Source organism: Lucilia sericata, unplaced genomic scaffold, assembly GCF_015586225.1.
Source record: "Lucilia sericata isolate MDLA Ls3-8-SP2 unplaced genomic scaffold, ASM1558622v1 Contig004449F_arrow, whole genome shotgun sequence".
Lineage (NCBI taxonomy): Eukaryota > Metazoa > Arthropoda > Insecta > Diptera > Calliphoridae > Lucilia > Lucilia sericata.
The window spans coordinates 1-17,500 of NW_023997256.1; the positions used below are offsets into that span (position 1 = coordinate 1).

The 17,500-nt window shown below is 31.0% G+C and overlaps 3 protein-coding genes across 5 annotated transcripts; 1 reads left to right on the top strand and 2 right to left on the bottom strand.

Annotated features, from left to right (window-relative positions):
* Window positions 1-176: 176 nt before the first annotated feature.
* On the top strand, window positions 177-9,037 carry LOC119615206. Of its 3 annotated transcripts, none has more exons than XM_037971283.1 (3): window positions 177-355; window positions 2,175-2,516; window positions 8,803-9,037. In XM_037971283.1, the coding sequence occupies exons 2-3, from the start codon at window positions 2,198-2,200 to the stop codon at window positions 8,904-8,906; spliced, it is 423 nt and encodes a 140-aa protein (XP_037827211.1). In that variant the 5' UTR covers window positions 177-355; window positions 2,175-2,197; the 3' UTR covers window positions 8,907-9,037. The 3 variants fall into 3 exon arrangements, with proteins under 3 accessions (XP_037827211.1, XP_037827210.1, XP_037827213.1); XM_037971282.1 differs by having other exon boundaries at window positions 204-355; window positions 2,145-2,516; XM_037971285.1 differs by lacking the exons at window positions 177-355; window positions 2,175-2,516 and adding an exon at window positions 7,880-8,699.
* Window positions 9,038-10,043: 1,006 nt separating this feature from the next.
* On the bottom strand, window positions 10,044-15,482 carry LOC119615207 (zinc finger protein 600-like). Its single transcript, XM_037971286.1, is given in 13 exon segments — window positions 10,044-10,500; window positions 10,560-10,744; window positions 10,805-11,045; window positions 12,207-12,330; window positions 12,333-12,375; window positions 12,434-12,724; window positions 12,780-12,953; window positions 13,022-13,154; window positions 13,219-13,362; window positions 13,427-13,579; window positions 13,644-13,816; window positions 13,884-13,993; window positions 14,058-15,482. Coding segments are annotated over 13 exon segments (3,372 nt in total). The 5' UTR covers window positions 15,325-15,482; the 3' UTR covers window positions 10,044-10,166.
* Window positions 15,483-15,814: 332 nt separating this feature from the next.
* Window positions 15,815-17,225, bottom strand: LOC119615204 (odorant receptor 46a-like). The gene is given in 4 exon segments (XM_037971280.1): window positions 15,815-15,868; window positions 16,026-16,295; window positions 16,351-17,027; window positions 17,030-17,225. Coding segments are annotated over 4 exon segments (1,179 nt in total). The 5' UTR covers window positions 17,208-17,225.
* Window positions 17,226-17,500: the final 275 nt, after the last annotated feature.

Genomic DNA, 17,500 nt, shown 5'->3' on the forward strand with positions numbered 1-17,500 from the left:
CTTGTTTATAACAACAAACATATATTTCCCTTTCTGCATTTCGTCTAGAATTGATTCGTTAAATAAAAAAATACAAAATCTATGTGACGACGAAGTGACTGAAATTTTTTTTTGCTGACGTTGTCACATCAACGAAGGTGTATTATATATTTTTTTGATAATTTAACTTTAATTTAGTTGGAATGCAATCATTTTAAAGAAATTTTAATTTGACCACACTTTGATTTTCATTTTAAATCATAACAAATCTACCCGTAGTACAGGTTGTTTCGTTTTGCAAATATTTAAATAATTTTTAGTTTACGCGTAAAAGTAAACTATAACGTCTACATTTGAACATAAAATTGATTGATTGGTATGTTTTAACGTTTCACAAAAATGTATAAGAAATTCTATTGACTTTATTGGATTTCTAAACTAAATTTTTTTTTTTTCTTTTGCGCCCCGTGTGGTTTTGTTTTTTTTTTTTCCCCCTGTATACGTTTTTTGCCCTCTTGATAACAATGTGATAACAAAATTTATATTTTGGGCAACTTTAAATATTTAGCCACGTATGCTTGAAATTTTTTGCATGTTTGTTGAAAATAGTTAATAAAATTGTTTTAAATTACAGTGTGTTAAAGAATATTGCTTACAATGAATAAATATGGAATAAATTTTAATCAAATAAAACCAATAATAGTTTTAACATAATGGAACTAAAATAAGAGAGTGAGGAGGTATATCTAGTTCATAGACTAACCAATAGACTATTTAACTGACTAGTAATAGACTATTCTATAGGCTAGTCAATAGACTACTTTATAGACCTGTCCATTAACTAGTCAATAGACTAACAGATATATAGTTAATACACTAGTTAATCAACTACTTAACGGACCAGAACATAGACTACTTAACGGACTAGTTCATAGACTAGTCTATAGAATAGTCAGTATATTAGTTCATAGAATAGTACATAGTAGTGAAGGATAGTCAATAGAATCGCCAATAGACCAGTCAACAGATTACCAGTAGACCAGTCTATAGATTATCCAATAGACTACTGAATAGTCTGGTCAATAGAATAGTTCATAGACTAACCAATAGACTAGTCTACTGAGTAGTAATAGACTATTCCATAGGCTAGTCAATGGTCTAACCCATAAACTAGTCAATAGACTATATTATAGAATAGTCAATAGGTTAGTCAGTAGAATAGTAGTCCATAGAGTAGATTGTCTATAGAATAGTCATTAGACTAATCAATAGAATCGCCAATAGAATAATCAATATACTAGACTTGCCAATAGTCCATAGACTAGTCGACAGACTAGCCAATAGACTAGTCCAAAGACTAGTCAATAGAATAGTCCAAAGACTAGTCAATAGACTCGAAAATAGACTAGTCAATAGAGAAGCTAGTGATGATCCAATAGAGGAGCCAATAGACTTGTCCATAGACTAGTTGGTAGATTTTCTAATAGCTTAGTAAACCAACTAGTACAAAGACTACTCAATCGATTAGCATATATGCTAGTCCATAGTCTAGACCATAGAGCAGCCACTACTCAAATTTCCAAAGGTATTATTATTCCTAATTTTGTAAGAAATATTCATTGTCACACAATATTTAAACTAAAAAAACCTGCCCATACATACAATAACTAGTTAAAAAAAATATTACAACAAATTCCATTTAATAACAATATATATTTAAATTTAATATTTATATACAAAAATATCTTTATACTTTATTCAATTTTTCATTCTATTTGTGCTGCTCAATTTTTAAATGTTGTAAAAAAAAAAACTTACAAAATTTTCTTACTAAGGAAATGCAGTTTATTGAACTAATTAAACAAAAAATTAACAACAAGTTAAACAACAAAGTTTGTATAGTTCACTTAACTAAGCCAAAATATAACAACAAAAAGAAATAAATTTAAATAAAAACGTAAACAAAACAACAGCATAAAACACAACACTTTAATAACTAAAGAAAAAAAAAAAAAACAACTTCAAACAAAACAACATACACACACACAACACTACTAAACAATCCACCAAAGAAACCAAAAAGTCAATAAAATTCTTTTCATTTGAAACAATTCTTCACTTTATTCCACCCCTCCTTCTCCCCTTAAACAACAACAACAAATTAGTTAAAACTTCAATCTTTTACCAAAACAAAGAATGGTTTATAAACGACAATACCATGGCTGATGATCCCATAAATCAACAACAATTTGAAGAAGATGTTTTGGCTGCTGCCGGTCAAGATGGTTCCATGAATTTGGGTGATCCCGATGGTAATTTCAAATTGCCCAGTGTCGAGGAAGTATGGAAACTTATCGAACAAATGGATGGTATTAGCGATGAAGAACGTGCTAGTATCAGAGAAAATCTATATAATCCACAGGATGGTACACCACAGGATTTCTTAAAGCGTTTCGCTCAACAACCCACTGTTACGCATTCATCGTGGGATTATATGATATTCGTTGCTATGATTGTTATACTTTTCCTTATATTTGGTAAGAATTTTTAAGATGATTTTAAAAAAGATAAATTTAAAGGGGCATTTGATTGGCAGAAGTGCAGGGTTTACCTCTCTATGGTTAAGAAAGGTTGTTAACTTTGCTAAGGTTGCAAGACTAGATAGAAAAGTTTGCTTTAAGAATCCTGTTTAATGACAGGATTTTAAAAGCTTAACAAATTCCGAATTTAAATTCAAAATTTTGGAAAATTGTTTTTTTTAATGCAGCTTCGAAAATAGTTTAAAAATTCAAGAAAATCTCTCAAAATTTGTATATTTGAAATTCGAAAAAAAATCCTCTAATAAGACTAAAATCATATTTTTATGATTCTTCACGAATTTGGTTTTCGAAATTAACTTCGAATTTTCAAACTTAATTTCAAACATTTCTTAAAAAGCTCGTATTCTGAAAGTGCTTTTTAAATACTTTAAAATTCATAAAAAAATCGAAATTAATTTCAAAATTTTCGAACTTAACTTCGAATTTCATATTTAATTTCGAACTTTGCTTAAAAAGCTCTTATTCTGAAAATTCTCTTTAAATACTTTAAAATTCATAAAAAATTCGAATTAATTTCAAAATTTTCGAACTTAACTTTGAAGTTTCAAATTTAAATTCGAACATAGATTAAAAAGCTTTTATTCTGATACTTCTATGAAAATTCTTTGAAATTCATAAAAAAATTCGAAATATATTCAAAATTTTCATATTCGAAATGGGAAAATGTGAGAAATAAACATAATCATACTAAAAACGCATTTTTCTAAATCCTCGTAATTTAGATATTAATTTAAGAGTTTTAAAAAATTTTCGAACTTAATTTCGAATTTTCGAACATAGCTTAAAAAGCTTATATTCTGATACTACTTTGAAAATTCTTTGAAATTCATAAAAAATTCGAAAATATTTTCAAATTTATCAATTTCGAAATTCGAAAATTTTAGAAATATAGCTCAAATAATTGTAAAATCATATTTTTCTGAATTCTCGTGATTTAGAAGTTAATCTAAAAGTTTTAAAATTTTTCGAACTTAACTTCGAATTTTCAAATTTAATTTTGAATTTTCGAACATTGCTTAAAAAGCTAATATTCTGATAATACTTCGAAAATGCTTTGAAATTCGTAAAAAATTTCGAAAATATTTTAAAAATTTTTAATTTCGAAATTCGAATATTCAAAAAATAAAGCTCAAATAATTGTAAAACCATATTTTTCTGATTCCTTGTGTTTTAGAAGTTAATCTAACAGTTTTAAAAATGTTTAACTTAACTTCGAATTTAATTTCGAAGTTTCGAAAATAGCTTAAAATTTCGAATTTTCAAAATTTTCTGTTTTAACTTCGAAATTGGTCTTAAATCAAACTAAATAGTATTTGTTTGAAATTTCCAAGATTTAAAAATTTGTATTGTAATCAGGTGTTAATATGAATGTCAAGTTTCAGTTTAATCGGACTATAGGATTGAAACTAAACCAACAAACAAACTCATAGCGCATATTTGCCACATTTGCAAGAAGAGTAATTTCCGTGTTACCCACTAAAGACCAAATTAAAATATGTTATTTTTAGATTTATAAAATTTTGATAAGCCATCAATTTAACAAAAACAACAAAATATTGCAAAAATTTTGTTCAACGTTTATAGATAATAAATATTTTATGAACTAAGGTTAATTGAGACAAAATAATTCCATTATTTTTTCATACATAATATCACAGTGGCGGCATATTCAATAATAAGGTACTTTTTTTTGGTACAATTCTACTTCTAATATACACATTTTGAGTAAAACTTCAAAATTAGTATTAACTTGTGAGCAAAACTAGTACGACAAACTACAAAATATATTTCTAATTAATTTTTTTAAATTAAACTTCATATTTAGTCCCGCCTTTAGTTTAAGTTCTTTTTTAATGAAGGTAAAAGTTTTGGTAATTCTCAGTGCCATGTAGTACTAAATACCATCACTGCTGTAAACAACAAACACATGACCATATACAAAATATCATAATAAAATATATTAAAAAAATGTCATTAATTACTGGAGCAAAGTGTGTTCAACAATTCATTAAGTTTAGTTTAATTTATTTTTAACTAAAGAGAAACACACTTATTTAAACAAAAACGTTAGTCTGAATATAATAAGAATTTATACGTATTAAAGTGGTGAATCTTCAATATAAACAATAACAATTATTCAAAAATAAGAAATGAATTTTGAAAAGTTACTAAAGGCTGTGCTGTTACAAAATTAATCTACAGTATTTCAGAAACATCAAAACAATAAAGCAATTCATAAAGTGTTCAATTATAAAAATATAAAAGATTATTATTTTTGGGGGAATAAGTGATTTTTGTGTAATAAAAAAGACTATAGACTGGATTATATAATATATTCTAGTGTATAGTCTAGTCCACAGGCCAGTCTAGTCTATAGTCTAGTCTGTGGTACACCTATAGTCTAGTCTATAGTCCGGTCTATAGTCTAATAGTCTAGTCTATAGTCTAGTCTATAGTCTAGTCTATAGTCTAGTCTATAGTCTAGTCTATAGTCTAGTCTATAGTCTAGTCTATAGTCTAGTCTATAGTCTAGTCTATAGTCTAGTCTATAGTCTAGTCTATAGTCTAGTCTATAGTCTAGTCTATAGTCTAGTCTATAGTCTAGTCTATTGTCTAGTCTATAGTCTAATCTATAGTCTAGTCTATAGTCTAGTCTATAGTCTAGTCTATAGTCTAATCTATAGTCTAGTCTATAGTCTAATCTATAGTCTAGTCTATAGTCTAGTCTATAGTCTAGTCTATAGTCTAGTCTATAGTCTAGTCTATAGTCTAGTCTATAGTCTAGTCTATAGTCTAGTCTATAGTCTAGTCTATAGTCTAGTCTAGTATATAGTCTAGTATATAGTCTAGTCTATAGTCTAGTCTATAGTCTAGTCTATAGTCTAGTCTATAGTCTATTCTATAGTCTAGTCTATAGTCTAGTATGTAGTCTAGTCTATAGTCTAGTCTATAGTCTAGTCTATAGTCTAGCCTATAGTCTAGTCTATAGTCTAGTCTATAGTCTAGTCTATAGTCTAGCCTATAGTCTAGTCTATAGTCTAGTCTATAGTCTAGCCTATAGTCTAGTCTATAGTCTAGTCTATAGTCTAGTCTATAGTCTAGCCTATAGTCTAGTCTATAGTCTAGTCTATAGTCTAGTCTATAGTCTAGTCTATAGTCTAGTCTATAGTCTAGTCTATAGTCTAGTTTATAGTCTAGTCTATAGTCTAGTCTATAGTCTAGTATGTAGTCTAGTCTATAGTCTAGTTTATAGTCTAGCCTATAGTCTAGTCTATAGTCTAGTCTATAGTCTAGTCTATAGTCTAGTCTATAGTCTATTCTATAGTCTAGTCTATAGTCTAGTATGTAGTCTAGTCTATAGTCTAGTCTATAGTCTAGTCTATAGTCTAGCCTATAGTCTAGCCTATAGTCTAGTCTATAGTCTAGTCTATAGTTAGTCTATAGTCTAGCCTATAGTCTAGTCTATAGTCTAGTCTATAGTCTAGCCTATAGTCTAGTCTATAGTCTAGTCTATAGTCTAGTCTATAGTCTAGCCTATAGTCTAGTCTATAGTCTAGTCTATAGTCTAGTCTATAGTCTAGTCTATAGTCTAGTCTATAGTCTAGTCTATAGTCTAGTCTATAGTCTAGTCTATAGTCTAGTTTATAGTCTAGTCTATAGTCTAGTCTATAGTCTAGTCTATAGTCTAGTCTATAGTCTAGTCTATAGTCTAGTCTATAGTCTAGTCTATAGTCTAGTCTATAGTCTAGTCTATAGTCTAGTCTATAGTCTAGTCTATAGTCTAGTCTATAGTCTAGTCTATAGTCTAGTCTATAGTCTAGTCTATAGTCTAGTCTATAGTCTAGTATATAGTCTAGTCTATAGTCTAGTATATAGTCTAGTATATAGTCTAGTCTATAGTCTAGTCTATGGTCTAGTCTATAGTCTAGTCTATGGTCTAGTCTATAGTCTAGTCTAGTCTATAGTCTAGTCTATAGTCTAGTCTATAGTCTAGTATATAGTCTAGTCTATGGTCTAGTCTATGGTCTAGTCTATAGTCTAGTGTAGTCTATAGTCTAGTCTATAGTCTAGTCTATAGTCTAGTCTATAGTCTAGTCTATAGTCTAGTCTATAGTCTAGTCTATAGTCTAGTCTATAGTCTAGTCTATAGTCTAGTCTAGTCTAGTCTATAGTCTAGTCTAGTCTATAGTCTATAGTCTAGTCTAGTCTATAGTCTAGTCTAGTCTAGTCTATAGTCTAGTCTATAGTCTAGTCTTTATAGTCTATAGTATTGTCTATAGTCTAGTTTGTAGTGCAGTCTAGTCTATAGTCTAGTATATTCTCTGGTCTAAAACCCAGTCTATAATATAATTTATAGTCTAGTCTAATCTATAGTCTAGTCTTTAGTCTAGTCTATAGTCTAATCTATAGTCCAGTATATAGCCTTGTCTACAGGCCAGCCTATAGTCTTTTCTGTAGTCTAGTTTGTAATACAGTCTAGTCTATAGTCTAATCTATTATCTGGTCTAAAATTCAGTCTATAATATAATTTATAGTCTAGTCTATAGTCTAGTGTATAGTCTAGTCTAATCTATAGTCTAATTTAGTCTATAGTCTAGTCTAGTCTAGTCTATAGTCCATAGTCTATAGTCTAGTCTATAGTCTAGTCTATAGTCTAGTCTAGTCTATAGTCTAATCGATAGTCTAATCGATAGTCTAATCTATAGTCTAGTCTGGTCTATAGTCTAGTCTGTAGTATAATCTAGTCTGTAGTATATTCTATAGTCTAGTATATAGTCTAGTCTGTAGTCTAGTCTGTTGTCTGGTCTGTAGTTTAGTCTATAGACTGGTTTATTTATCTAGTCTATAGTGTTATCTATAGTCTAGTGTACAAAACGGGACCTAAATTTGTTTACCACTTTTTATACAATAAAAATCGTTGTTAGAATTCTATAAAGCATAAAATTGACCCGCGTATAGTTAAAGCAAGCGTGTAATTACTTGAAAAAAAAAACAACAACATTTCTTATTGAAAAACCTAACGTACATGTTAATTACTTTCAAGTTCAGTTTTATACACAACTTAAAGCTACTAGTCTATCAAATAAAAAGTAAACAAAAACTTTTTCTGAGTATCGAGGGGCAATTACTTATGACTACAAATTAACGGTTCGAAATTATACATACGTCACGTTTTCCCCTAAATGAGAAGACTCATAAATATTTTATTTAATTTTTTTTAAGCTCATACAAAGTTCAACAATATTAAACAAATACAAAACGTTCTAAACCCGTTTTCTCTATAATTTTGTTTGTTTTCTTTTGTTAAACAAATGTTAACAAACATTTCTTTTCGGTAGTTTGTTCTGGAAGTTTATAATGTGTACAGCGGACACGGGAAAGTACATTCATTTTCGGTTGTTTTTATCGTCATCAATGATAAGGAATTTGTTCGACATTTATTAGGCAAGTTTTGTCTACACATAGAGTTCTACATAAAATAACATAAAGATAAGATTAAACCAAATAAATATGCGCGAATAAAGAAAGCTTTTAGTTGTTGTTATTCATAGTATAAACAAAAATGCTGAGAGGAATAACGCACTAACGAAAGCTTTTGTTACTAGTTAGTACACATTTAAACTTTGTAACAAAACGTTAGCGGAAGATAAATGACTACTCACTCCGCTATAGTTTGAAAGTAGAGAGTTATTTTCGAAACAAAAATCTTCTATAATAAACTTGTTAAACACTAAAATTCAATAGATATAATTATAAGCAACAACAACAACCACAATAATAACAGAAAAATATACCAAAAAAAAAAAAACATGACAGATTTCAATAGTAATGATGGTGAACATGTTATAGAACAATTGAAACAATCGGTAAAATCGATAATTGAAAAAACCGGTTCACACAAATTCACCCACGAATTAATCGACAAGATCCATAAATTACAACTACAATTAGAGGAATTATCAAGTTCAGATAAAGTACAATTTATACATGAAATGAAAGATTCTTTTCGTGCCACCATCGATAAGATTGAAACGAAACTAATGCAACATGCTCAATTCGAAAGAGTTTATAATTATTCAATATTTGCTGCTTTAATATTTTTATTATTGTTTATATTTGGTGGGTTGTATTTTCATACAATAAAACTTTAATTAATTTTAGTTCAATTGTTTACTTAAATTGATAAATTGTTTTAATTTTGATTTTTGATTTTTTTTTTTAGCTCTCTTCGGTTATAAATTGTACAAATCTTTAATGGAGAAGGAATTGAAGAAACAAGAGAAACTTAAACAGAAACAATCCAAGAAGAGTAAAAAAGCCAATTAATTTTTACACAATTCCAAAAGCTAAAAGAGAAGACATTGAGACGATAAAGAGAGGCTTTGTTTTATTTAAGCCAGAGTTTAAAGTTTAAGTTAATAATAACAATAATAATATTTAATAAAAAAAAATGTAATAAGAAATGTAATTTAATTACTTAAAATTAAATTGAAATTAAAAGAGATTTTTTACTTATTTTTAGTGTTTATTTATTGTTTTGGCCAATGAACTTTAAAGTAAAATCTTAAGAAATAGGGTACATAATGTTAAAATTTTGTTATAGACCTTTGTCTAGACTCTAGGTGTCGTAAATAAGTTTGCTAACGCAGTCCACCCCACTTTAGCTATTGTAGCTCTAATCTCAATAATCAATAATAAAGTTTTTATGGTATATTTATACAGCAATTAGTAACAGACAAGTTACTCGATATGTTTTCATCAAGTTTCTAGTCGAAGAACCCGAGTAATAAAGTTTACTTTTGGAAAGATTGAGTTATGCTGAATCCTAATCTGACCTCAGAATTTTGATCGTAAATTCAGTTTGCGAGGTTTTAAATGAAACCCCTTATTAATTTAGTTTTTATTTTAAAAAGCAGGTTATTGCTATATTTGAATAACACATCAGTGTTATTTATAAATCTTTTTATGTGGTCTGAAAGTCCTTTCTGTTGCCTTCTAAATAAAGATTTAATCTCTGTTATATTTTGTTCCTTCTTTGTAGTATCTTTATCCAAAGGAATGAAAGATATTACAGAAGTTAAACCTTAATTTAGAAGGTAATAAAAAGGACCTTTATAACAGCAATTATAAATAGACTAAGCTATATCGAAATCGTTATGTGATGGGAAAGATCTGAAGTCAGATTCGGATTCAGCTCAATCCTTTAGAAAAGTGTACTCTTGTATACAATATATAGATCTGCTGACCTGCAGCTTTTTAAAATATTTCGTAACCTTTTTTCTTTTTATTTCTTCTTACTGGAGATAATGTTTTGTTTTATTTCATATTTTTTGAAATTATGATTGATCGATTTTTCACTTTCACACACTTATTTATAAACAAAATTCAGTTTTTCACTTTCTTTACACAAAAGTTGTTTTTTAAACAAATCTATTCACAATTATGAATTTAATATTTTAACAGCTTTTTTTTGCTCACGAAACAAACAAACTTTTTCGTTATTTTAAAACAAAAAGAAATCAAATGAAAATAGCATTCTTGAAAATTTTAATTCAACTTACTTGCCTTAACAGACTCTAGATTACTTTAACTACATATTGTTTCGAATTCATCAGATGTCTGCTCATGTGATGATTCTATGTCATCTTCTTCCAATACCAACTCAATAGCATCCTGTTCAAATTTTTCACTATTATCTTCCGAAGCTACAGTTTTCGAACGTTTAACTTGTTGTGTACTCTCTTCATCAACATTAAATATTTCATATGATTTATCATCAACTTGTACAATATATTTTTTGTGTGATCTTTTACGTTTGTTATCATTTTGATGTTTAGTTTGAATATGTGTCTTTAAAAGATTATAGGTATAGAATGCTGCACTACAGCCATCTTCATTTAAGTAATTGGAACATATGTATCTAAATAAAGAAAGAAATAAAGAATCATGTAACTAATATTAATTTGTTTTTAAACTTACTCTTTCTTATTTTGATGCCTTTTCGTATGTATGGTTAAGAGTTGTTTTCTGCCAAATGTTTTACTACAAATTGTACATTTAAATTTTTGTTGATTATTATGTTTATCCATATGAACTTCCAAAGATTTTTCATAGTTCGTCATGAAATCACAAATTTCACATTTATAGGGAAATTCGGAATGCACCTGTGTAAAAAGGTAAGTTAAAATTTCTTTACTTTTTATAATTTTTTTTATCAAACTTACTTTCTTTTCATGCGCTTCTTTTTCACTTTTATGAAAATAGCCCTTTTCACAATATTGACAGAAATAACGTTTCATATTAAGATGCACCAAATTACGATGTGATTCCAAATTTCGTCGATTTTTGAAATTTTTAAAACAAACTTCACATTTTATGGCTGTATGGAATTTATCTATATGTTCTTGCAGCAGTTTTTGAGTCTTATAGGTACGTTTGCAGTGAGAACAAGATATATTTGCTGTAATTAGGAAAAACAATTGAATAAGTTTTTTATGAAAATCGAACTCACTCAAAAGATGGAAGTATAGATAAATAGATAGATAGATAGATAGATAGATAGATAGATAGATAGATAGATAGATAGATAGATAGATAGATAGATAGATAGATTAGATATAGATAGATAGATAGAGATAGATAGATAGATAGATTAGATAGATGAGATAGATAGATAGATAGATAGATAGATAGATAGCTAGATCGCTACTAGCTCGATCGATCGATCGATAGATCGTCTCGCTCGATAGCTCGCTCGATCGCTCGCTCGCTCGCTCGCTCGCTCGCTCGCTCGCTCGCTCGCTCGCTGGTCGCTCGCTCGCTGTCGCTCGCTCGCTCGCTCGCTCGCTCGCTCGCTCCTCGCTCGCTCGCTCTCTCGCTCGCTCGCTCGCTCCTCGCTCGCTCGCTCGCTCGCTCGCTCGCTCGCTCGCTCGCTCCTCGCTCGCTCTCGCTGGCTCGCTCCCTCGCTCGCTCGCTCGCTCGCTCGCTCCTCGCTCGCTCGCTCGCTCGCTCGCTCGCTCGCTCGCTCGCTCGCTCGCCCTCGCTCGCTCGCTCGCTCGCTCGCTCGCTCGCTCGCTCGCTCGCTCGCTCGCTCGCTCGCTCTCTCGCTCGCTCTCTCGCTCGCTCGCCGCTCGCTCGCTCGCTCGCCCTCTCGCTCGCTCGCCCTCTCGCTCGCTCGCTCCTCGCTCGCTCGCTCGCTGCTCGCTCGCTCGCTCGCTCGCTCGCTCGCTCGCTCGCTCGCTCGCTCGCTCGCTCGCTCGCTCGCTCGGTCGCTCGCTCGCTCGCTCGCTCGCTCTCTCGCTCGCTCGCTCGCTCTCTCGCTCGCTCGCTCGCTCGCTCTCTCGCTGCTCGCCCGCTCGCTCGCTTCCCTCGCTTGCTCGCTTGCTCGCTTGCTCGCTCGCTCGCTCGCTCGCTCGCTCGCTCGCTCGCTCGCTCGCTCGCTCGCTCGCTCGCTCGCTCGCTCGCTCGCTCGCTCGCTCGCTCGCTCTCGCTCTCTCGCTCTCTCGCTTCGCTCGCTCGCTCGCTCGCTCGCTCGCTCGCTCGCTCGCTCGCTCGCTCTCTCGCTCTCTCGCTCGCTGCTCGCTCGCTCGCTCTTCTGGGTTTCCCCTTCCCCCCCCCTTCCCCTTCTTCTGACTTCTAGCTACATGAACAGCCAAAGACATTTTCGAAGTACACAATTGTTGACAGAATTGACACTTAAACTCCGCAGGTTTATCGTCTTTAGCTTCCTTACTTTTATGCGGACGTTTTTGTGATAATACAGGGAAGTCCAAATGGGATAAAATTCTTGGCAATCCTATAACAATAACATTAGTAACATTATATATGCTACAAAATCTAAAATTTTTACTTACACCTATATTGCATACAAAATAACGCGTTATAGGAAAAGCTTCCTGCCATTTTTCAAAATCTTTATGATTAATAGCATGATTACGCATATGACGTAGTGAGTTAAAAGCTCGACGACAAATGCCACAATAATACAAAGTATCTCTATGGTTTTTACTCAAACGATGTTCCTTCAGCTGTTTAATGGTATGAAAATCAATGGAACAATTCTCACAAGTATAACCCAAAGCCAATAGTTTTTCTTCCAGTGGCGAAGAATAACAAGGGGATTCGGCATCTGCTTCAATGTGTTCCTTATATAATAAAACGTTTAGTAATAATTGAGCTTATTATAGTAATATTAATTACCTTAATTAAATCACAATCATTGGTTATAAAACCACACGTTGAACAGATATAAGTTTCTATTTGTACATCAGCAGCATGTGACTTAACATGATTACGATACGAGGCCTGATTAACAAACTCTTTTTCACAAAAATCACACTGTATAGCAGAGGATTTGTTATTGTGATAAATATCCTACAAAAAAAAAATTGAATAAATTATTAGTTTTTAGTTTTCAACTAAAAAAAGTGGAGATAACTTACTACATGCTGATTTAAACCCGCTTTATTGGTATACTTTTTTGGACAATAGCTGCAGGCATATTGATATTTAGATTCCTCATGCAATTCCATATGGCTGTCAAAGACCTCTTTTTCTTTAAAGAATCTATCACATCTGTTAACAGCAAAAAATTAAATATAATTATAAAATATTATATAGAATAATTAAAAAAACCTACTCTATACAAGCCATAGCCGTCGCTGGATTATGTTTATATTGAGTATGTTCAAAGAAATCATTGGAGTTATTAAATAAAGCACCACACATTAGGCAAACCTTTGGTCGATGATTCGTCAAATGGAATTGCATATGAAAAACAAATCTATAAATTCGATTTATTAGTAATAACGATATATATTTTCTTATGACTTAAAGTATGTCCTTACCTTTTCAAGGACTGAAAATCCAAATTACATGATTGACAATGATTGGGAGCTCCAGTTTTTTTCTTGATATTACGGCAACAGGAGTGTTTATTCAATTCAATAAAGTTCGAAAATGTTTTCTGACAATCTGGACATTTGCTATATATAATGGTGCTACAAATAAAGAAAAAACTTTATAAAACAAATATAACTTAATATATAACTTAATACCACCTACCTTTCCAATTTGTCATAGTGATGTAAAACCAAATGCCTGGCTAAGGTCTGCAAATTATTTATATCTTCTCCACAATCCTTAAAAACACAACGATACTGTTGTTCTTCCTCGAAATCTGTTACGCAGTTGTGTTTTAATAATTCTGGTAAGTTATTGTATTTGTCATGGCACAACTGTTGTTATAAGGAAATATATTGATTCAGTTCCATATGTGTTGTATAATAATAATGTTTTACTTACTTCACATTCCACATCCCAATCCAATTGTAAATCTTGAAATTTTGTTACTAACACTTTATCCAAATAATCGTTTAGATCAACAGTATCGTACTCTTGAGAACAAAAAATATCTGAAAGACAAATTTATAAATTTTAAACGATATGATATGACCTTACCAATGACTTTTATTTTACCTTCAACTAAATACTCCTCTTCCAAGGAATAGGTATCCTCCTGAGGATCATCCTCATCATTTTCTATAGCTTTTTCCGCATCAATGGTATCTTTATTAATGTTAACTCTGTCAGAAATATTTGAATTTAATGATTCAGTATCTAAATCCACAGTACTTTCATTTTCTGTTTGCAAAGACTTTAATTCCTTATTAATAATTTCCAAATCTTCCAATACCGTTTCATTACTTTCACCTTCTTTTTCATTATCACTTGGTACATCTTCTTCATAGTAAACAAGTTCAAGTTCTTCGTCGTCTACAGCATCCTTAGTTGATGTTTCATTTTCGTCCGTAGCTGTATTTGTTGTACTAAATTCCAATATAGATTTATTAACTTCATTATCTTCCTGTTGAGGTTCTTCTATAAACTCATTTTCATCATCATATGTGAAATGATTCTCTGAATTTTGTTCATCTTCCTCAATTTCCTCATCATTTTCATGCTCACCCGTTAGCTCAAATTCTTCGGAAGATATGTGAGTACCAATTAGAATGTTAGAATTATTTTGATGTTCCTCTTCATCTTCCACAAACACAATATCTTCAGAACATTCTTCTTCACCTGCATTTGGCACATCTACTGTAGTACTAGCTATTATGTTATTAAAGGATTGTTCATCATTCTCAATTTCCAAATTATTTATTAAATTTTCAGTACTATTAACAGCTTCTTCAGCATAGTAAGCAGTTTTATCTTCTTTAAAGAGTTCTTCGTTGTTATCTTTCTCTTCTGTCACATTTTCTTGCACACTTGCCCTGTCTTTATCCTCCTGTTCAATAATTTTTATATTTCTATACTCGCTGCTTAAACTCTCGGGCAAAATGACTTGCTGTTCAACATCTTGTTGTACAAGATCGTTAGTACATTTCAGATATTCTGGATTCAATTTCTCAAATTCATCCGCTGAAGCTACTTTACTATTTTCCTTCTCTTCAGCTTCCGGCTGAATATTTACCCCAAGAGATTCTTCCTCCTTGCTCTGTTCTTGTTTGGTGTGTTCTTCCAAGTCATATAATTCGATTAAATTATTAACACAATCGTCACACAAACATTGTTTATCTTCATTTTCAACCTTAATATGAAAAAACTTTTCCACTAAAGTGGGCAATTGCAATTCAACTCCCACTTCATCAAAGATCTCATGAAATTCCTTTGCAGCATCTCTCTCGGATGTTGTTTTACAATATAAACAGACACTGATGGTTGTGGAAACATTAACCGCCATTCTAAGAACTGTTCTTTTATTTAAGTTGAAGAATTTATAGTTTAGTTAATTGATTTATAATTAATTTTGTTAAAATAAAACAATATTTGATATTTTTCCATCAATTTTTTTATTTTTTCACAATAAAACAAACAAATTTTGTTTGCTTGTCAACAAGCCATGTGTCAACTGAGTGCTGTGAAATGTTTTTGTTGTCATTAAGCAATATGGCAGCACTTTTAGTTGGTAGAGGAAATAATGCTGCCACATTAAATTTATGTTTATATTGAAAACTCACGTTCAATTAAAATTTAAATTAATGAATTGTTAATAATTTACAAAGTATATTTATTTAAAAAAGTAAAAATTATAAATATTAATTATTATTTTAGTGTAAATTAAAAGAAAAAGTCTAATGTGTGGCATTTAAACTTTAATAACTGCAAATCTATATAAACATCATTTTGCGAATAATTTTGTGATAAATTTTAAATAAAATTTAATTTTTAACTTAACTATTTATGCGTTTTAACAAAGCAAAGTAGCTATATGAAGAATTTACAATCTGAAATTAAAAAAAAAAAATGGGATTGTTTAATTTTTGTATAAAATATATTGGGTAAGGGTATTCCTGAAACACGTATGGAATCGATTAAATGAACGATTAGTTTTTAAATTTAATAACTTTCTGTATATTTGAAAAGAAGGAACACAATACTTACCGAAGTAAAAGCTGCCAAATTAAAAGTGTACGTGGGATTTACCGATCTAATAACTATGGGTAAATCAAATCGCGTCATCATTAGTAAAGTCAACTTGCGATTAAGTTTATTCCATTCCACCCATTTTGAACAATATAAAAAATAAGAAATCTCTTGACTTTTAAAGGTAACCTCACTGGAAAAATAGCAAAGTATATAGATTTGTGATAACATGCACAATTGATAAATTAAAAACTTGATGAAATTGGCATAATCACCGGGATCGGATAGCTAGAAGTACATATTTATATTTATATATAAATAAAACTATATTTATTCAACTTACAAAAGACATAGCATAAAAATTAGCCACCAATACTAAAACCGAACAAGCTATTTGTATGGAAATTGGTAAACTGACCAGATTTTCCACAACACCCGTGATTCTTACAATTTCTTCATAATACTTAATGCAATCTTTCAATTTCATAGTAATTTTATTATTATCTACTATTTTGTTATCATCCTCTGAGCCCAAATTCTCCAAACGATCACATAAAATATCCAATTGCCCCTTGATGTGTATAAGAAATGAAGCCGATATCGAATCAAAAGCGATATTCATATAACAGCATATAGAAACGGCTATATATTGATATAAATACATCATTAGATATCGGAACTTTGTATCTACATTTATGGGATTGTATAGCGACAAAGGAAGTTCGGTATTATCCACAAAATATTGCGTTACCAGCACCACCTGTAGGGCACACAATGAAATACTGCAGTAACTATTCCTTACAGCACGACTTAGTTGCTGTGATTCTTTAAACATTTTAACTTCCCGTTTATTTAGGGGACGAAACATAGGTCTATGTATTGTTTCCACTAGTTCGTAGTATAGATGATTTTTCCATTTAATAGTCGAAAATTTCGACAGCACTGCCAAAGAGGTGGCAAATATGAAAAATACTTTAATAACTTCATTCAAATCGGTTATATTCGTTATAAATTGTATAAACAACTGGCATCGAAGGAGAGTACCCAGAAAAATAGTATATAATAGAAATAAATGTTATGCAGTAATCGAAATCGTGGTGTCACGGTATCGGGTAATTTCCAAAGTGCCAGTAGACGAAATATCCATGATTGATATTTGTAAAAAGTTTCCAACGCTTTATGATGATCACGAGTATTCATGTTGAAGAGAGTTTTTAATTTAAAATACTTTTAAAAGAAAATTTAAATGTTTGCGCCTTTTATAAGAAAAGTGTAGGATATTTTTGGGAAGACCAGAGATTTGATGATGAACGAAATCTTTACAATACTATCGAGATTCCAATCTATATCGCATGCCACATTTTGTATCCTAAACACACTGCCAGGGTTTAGTAATGTTATATATTATTATACATTACTATATTATTTTAGATCCGAAGGAACAATTACATTTTTTTCTTGTCATGGTCACCTGATTTTAAATTAACTTAACA

Excerpts from the sequence above, each read along its gene's own strand:
- LOC119615206 (XM_037971283.1), top strand. The coding sequence starts at position 2,198 with ATGGCTGATGATCCCATAAATCAACAACAATTTGAAGAAGATGTTTTG. Across the intron at positions 2,517-8,802 it reads TATACTTTTCCTTATATTTG|CTCTCTTCGGTTATAAATTG; the intron begins GTAAGAATTTTT and ends TTTTTTTTTTAG.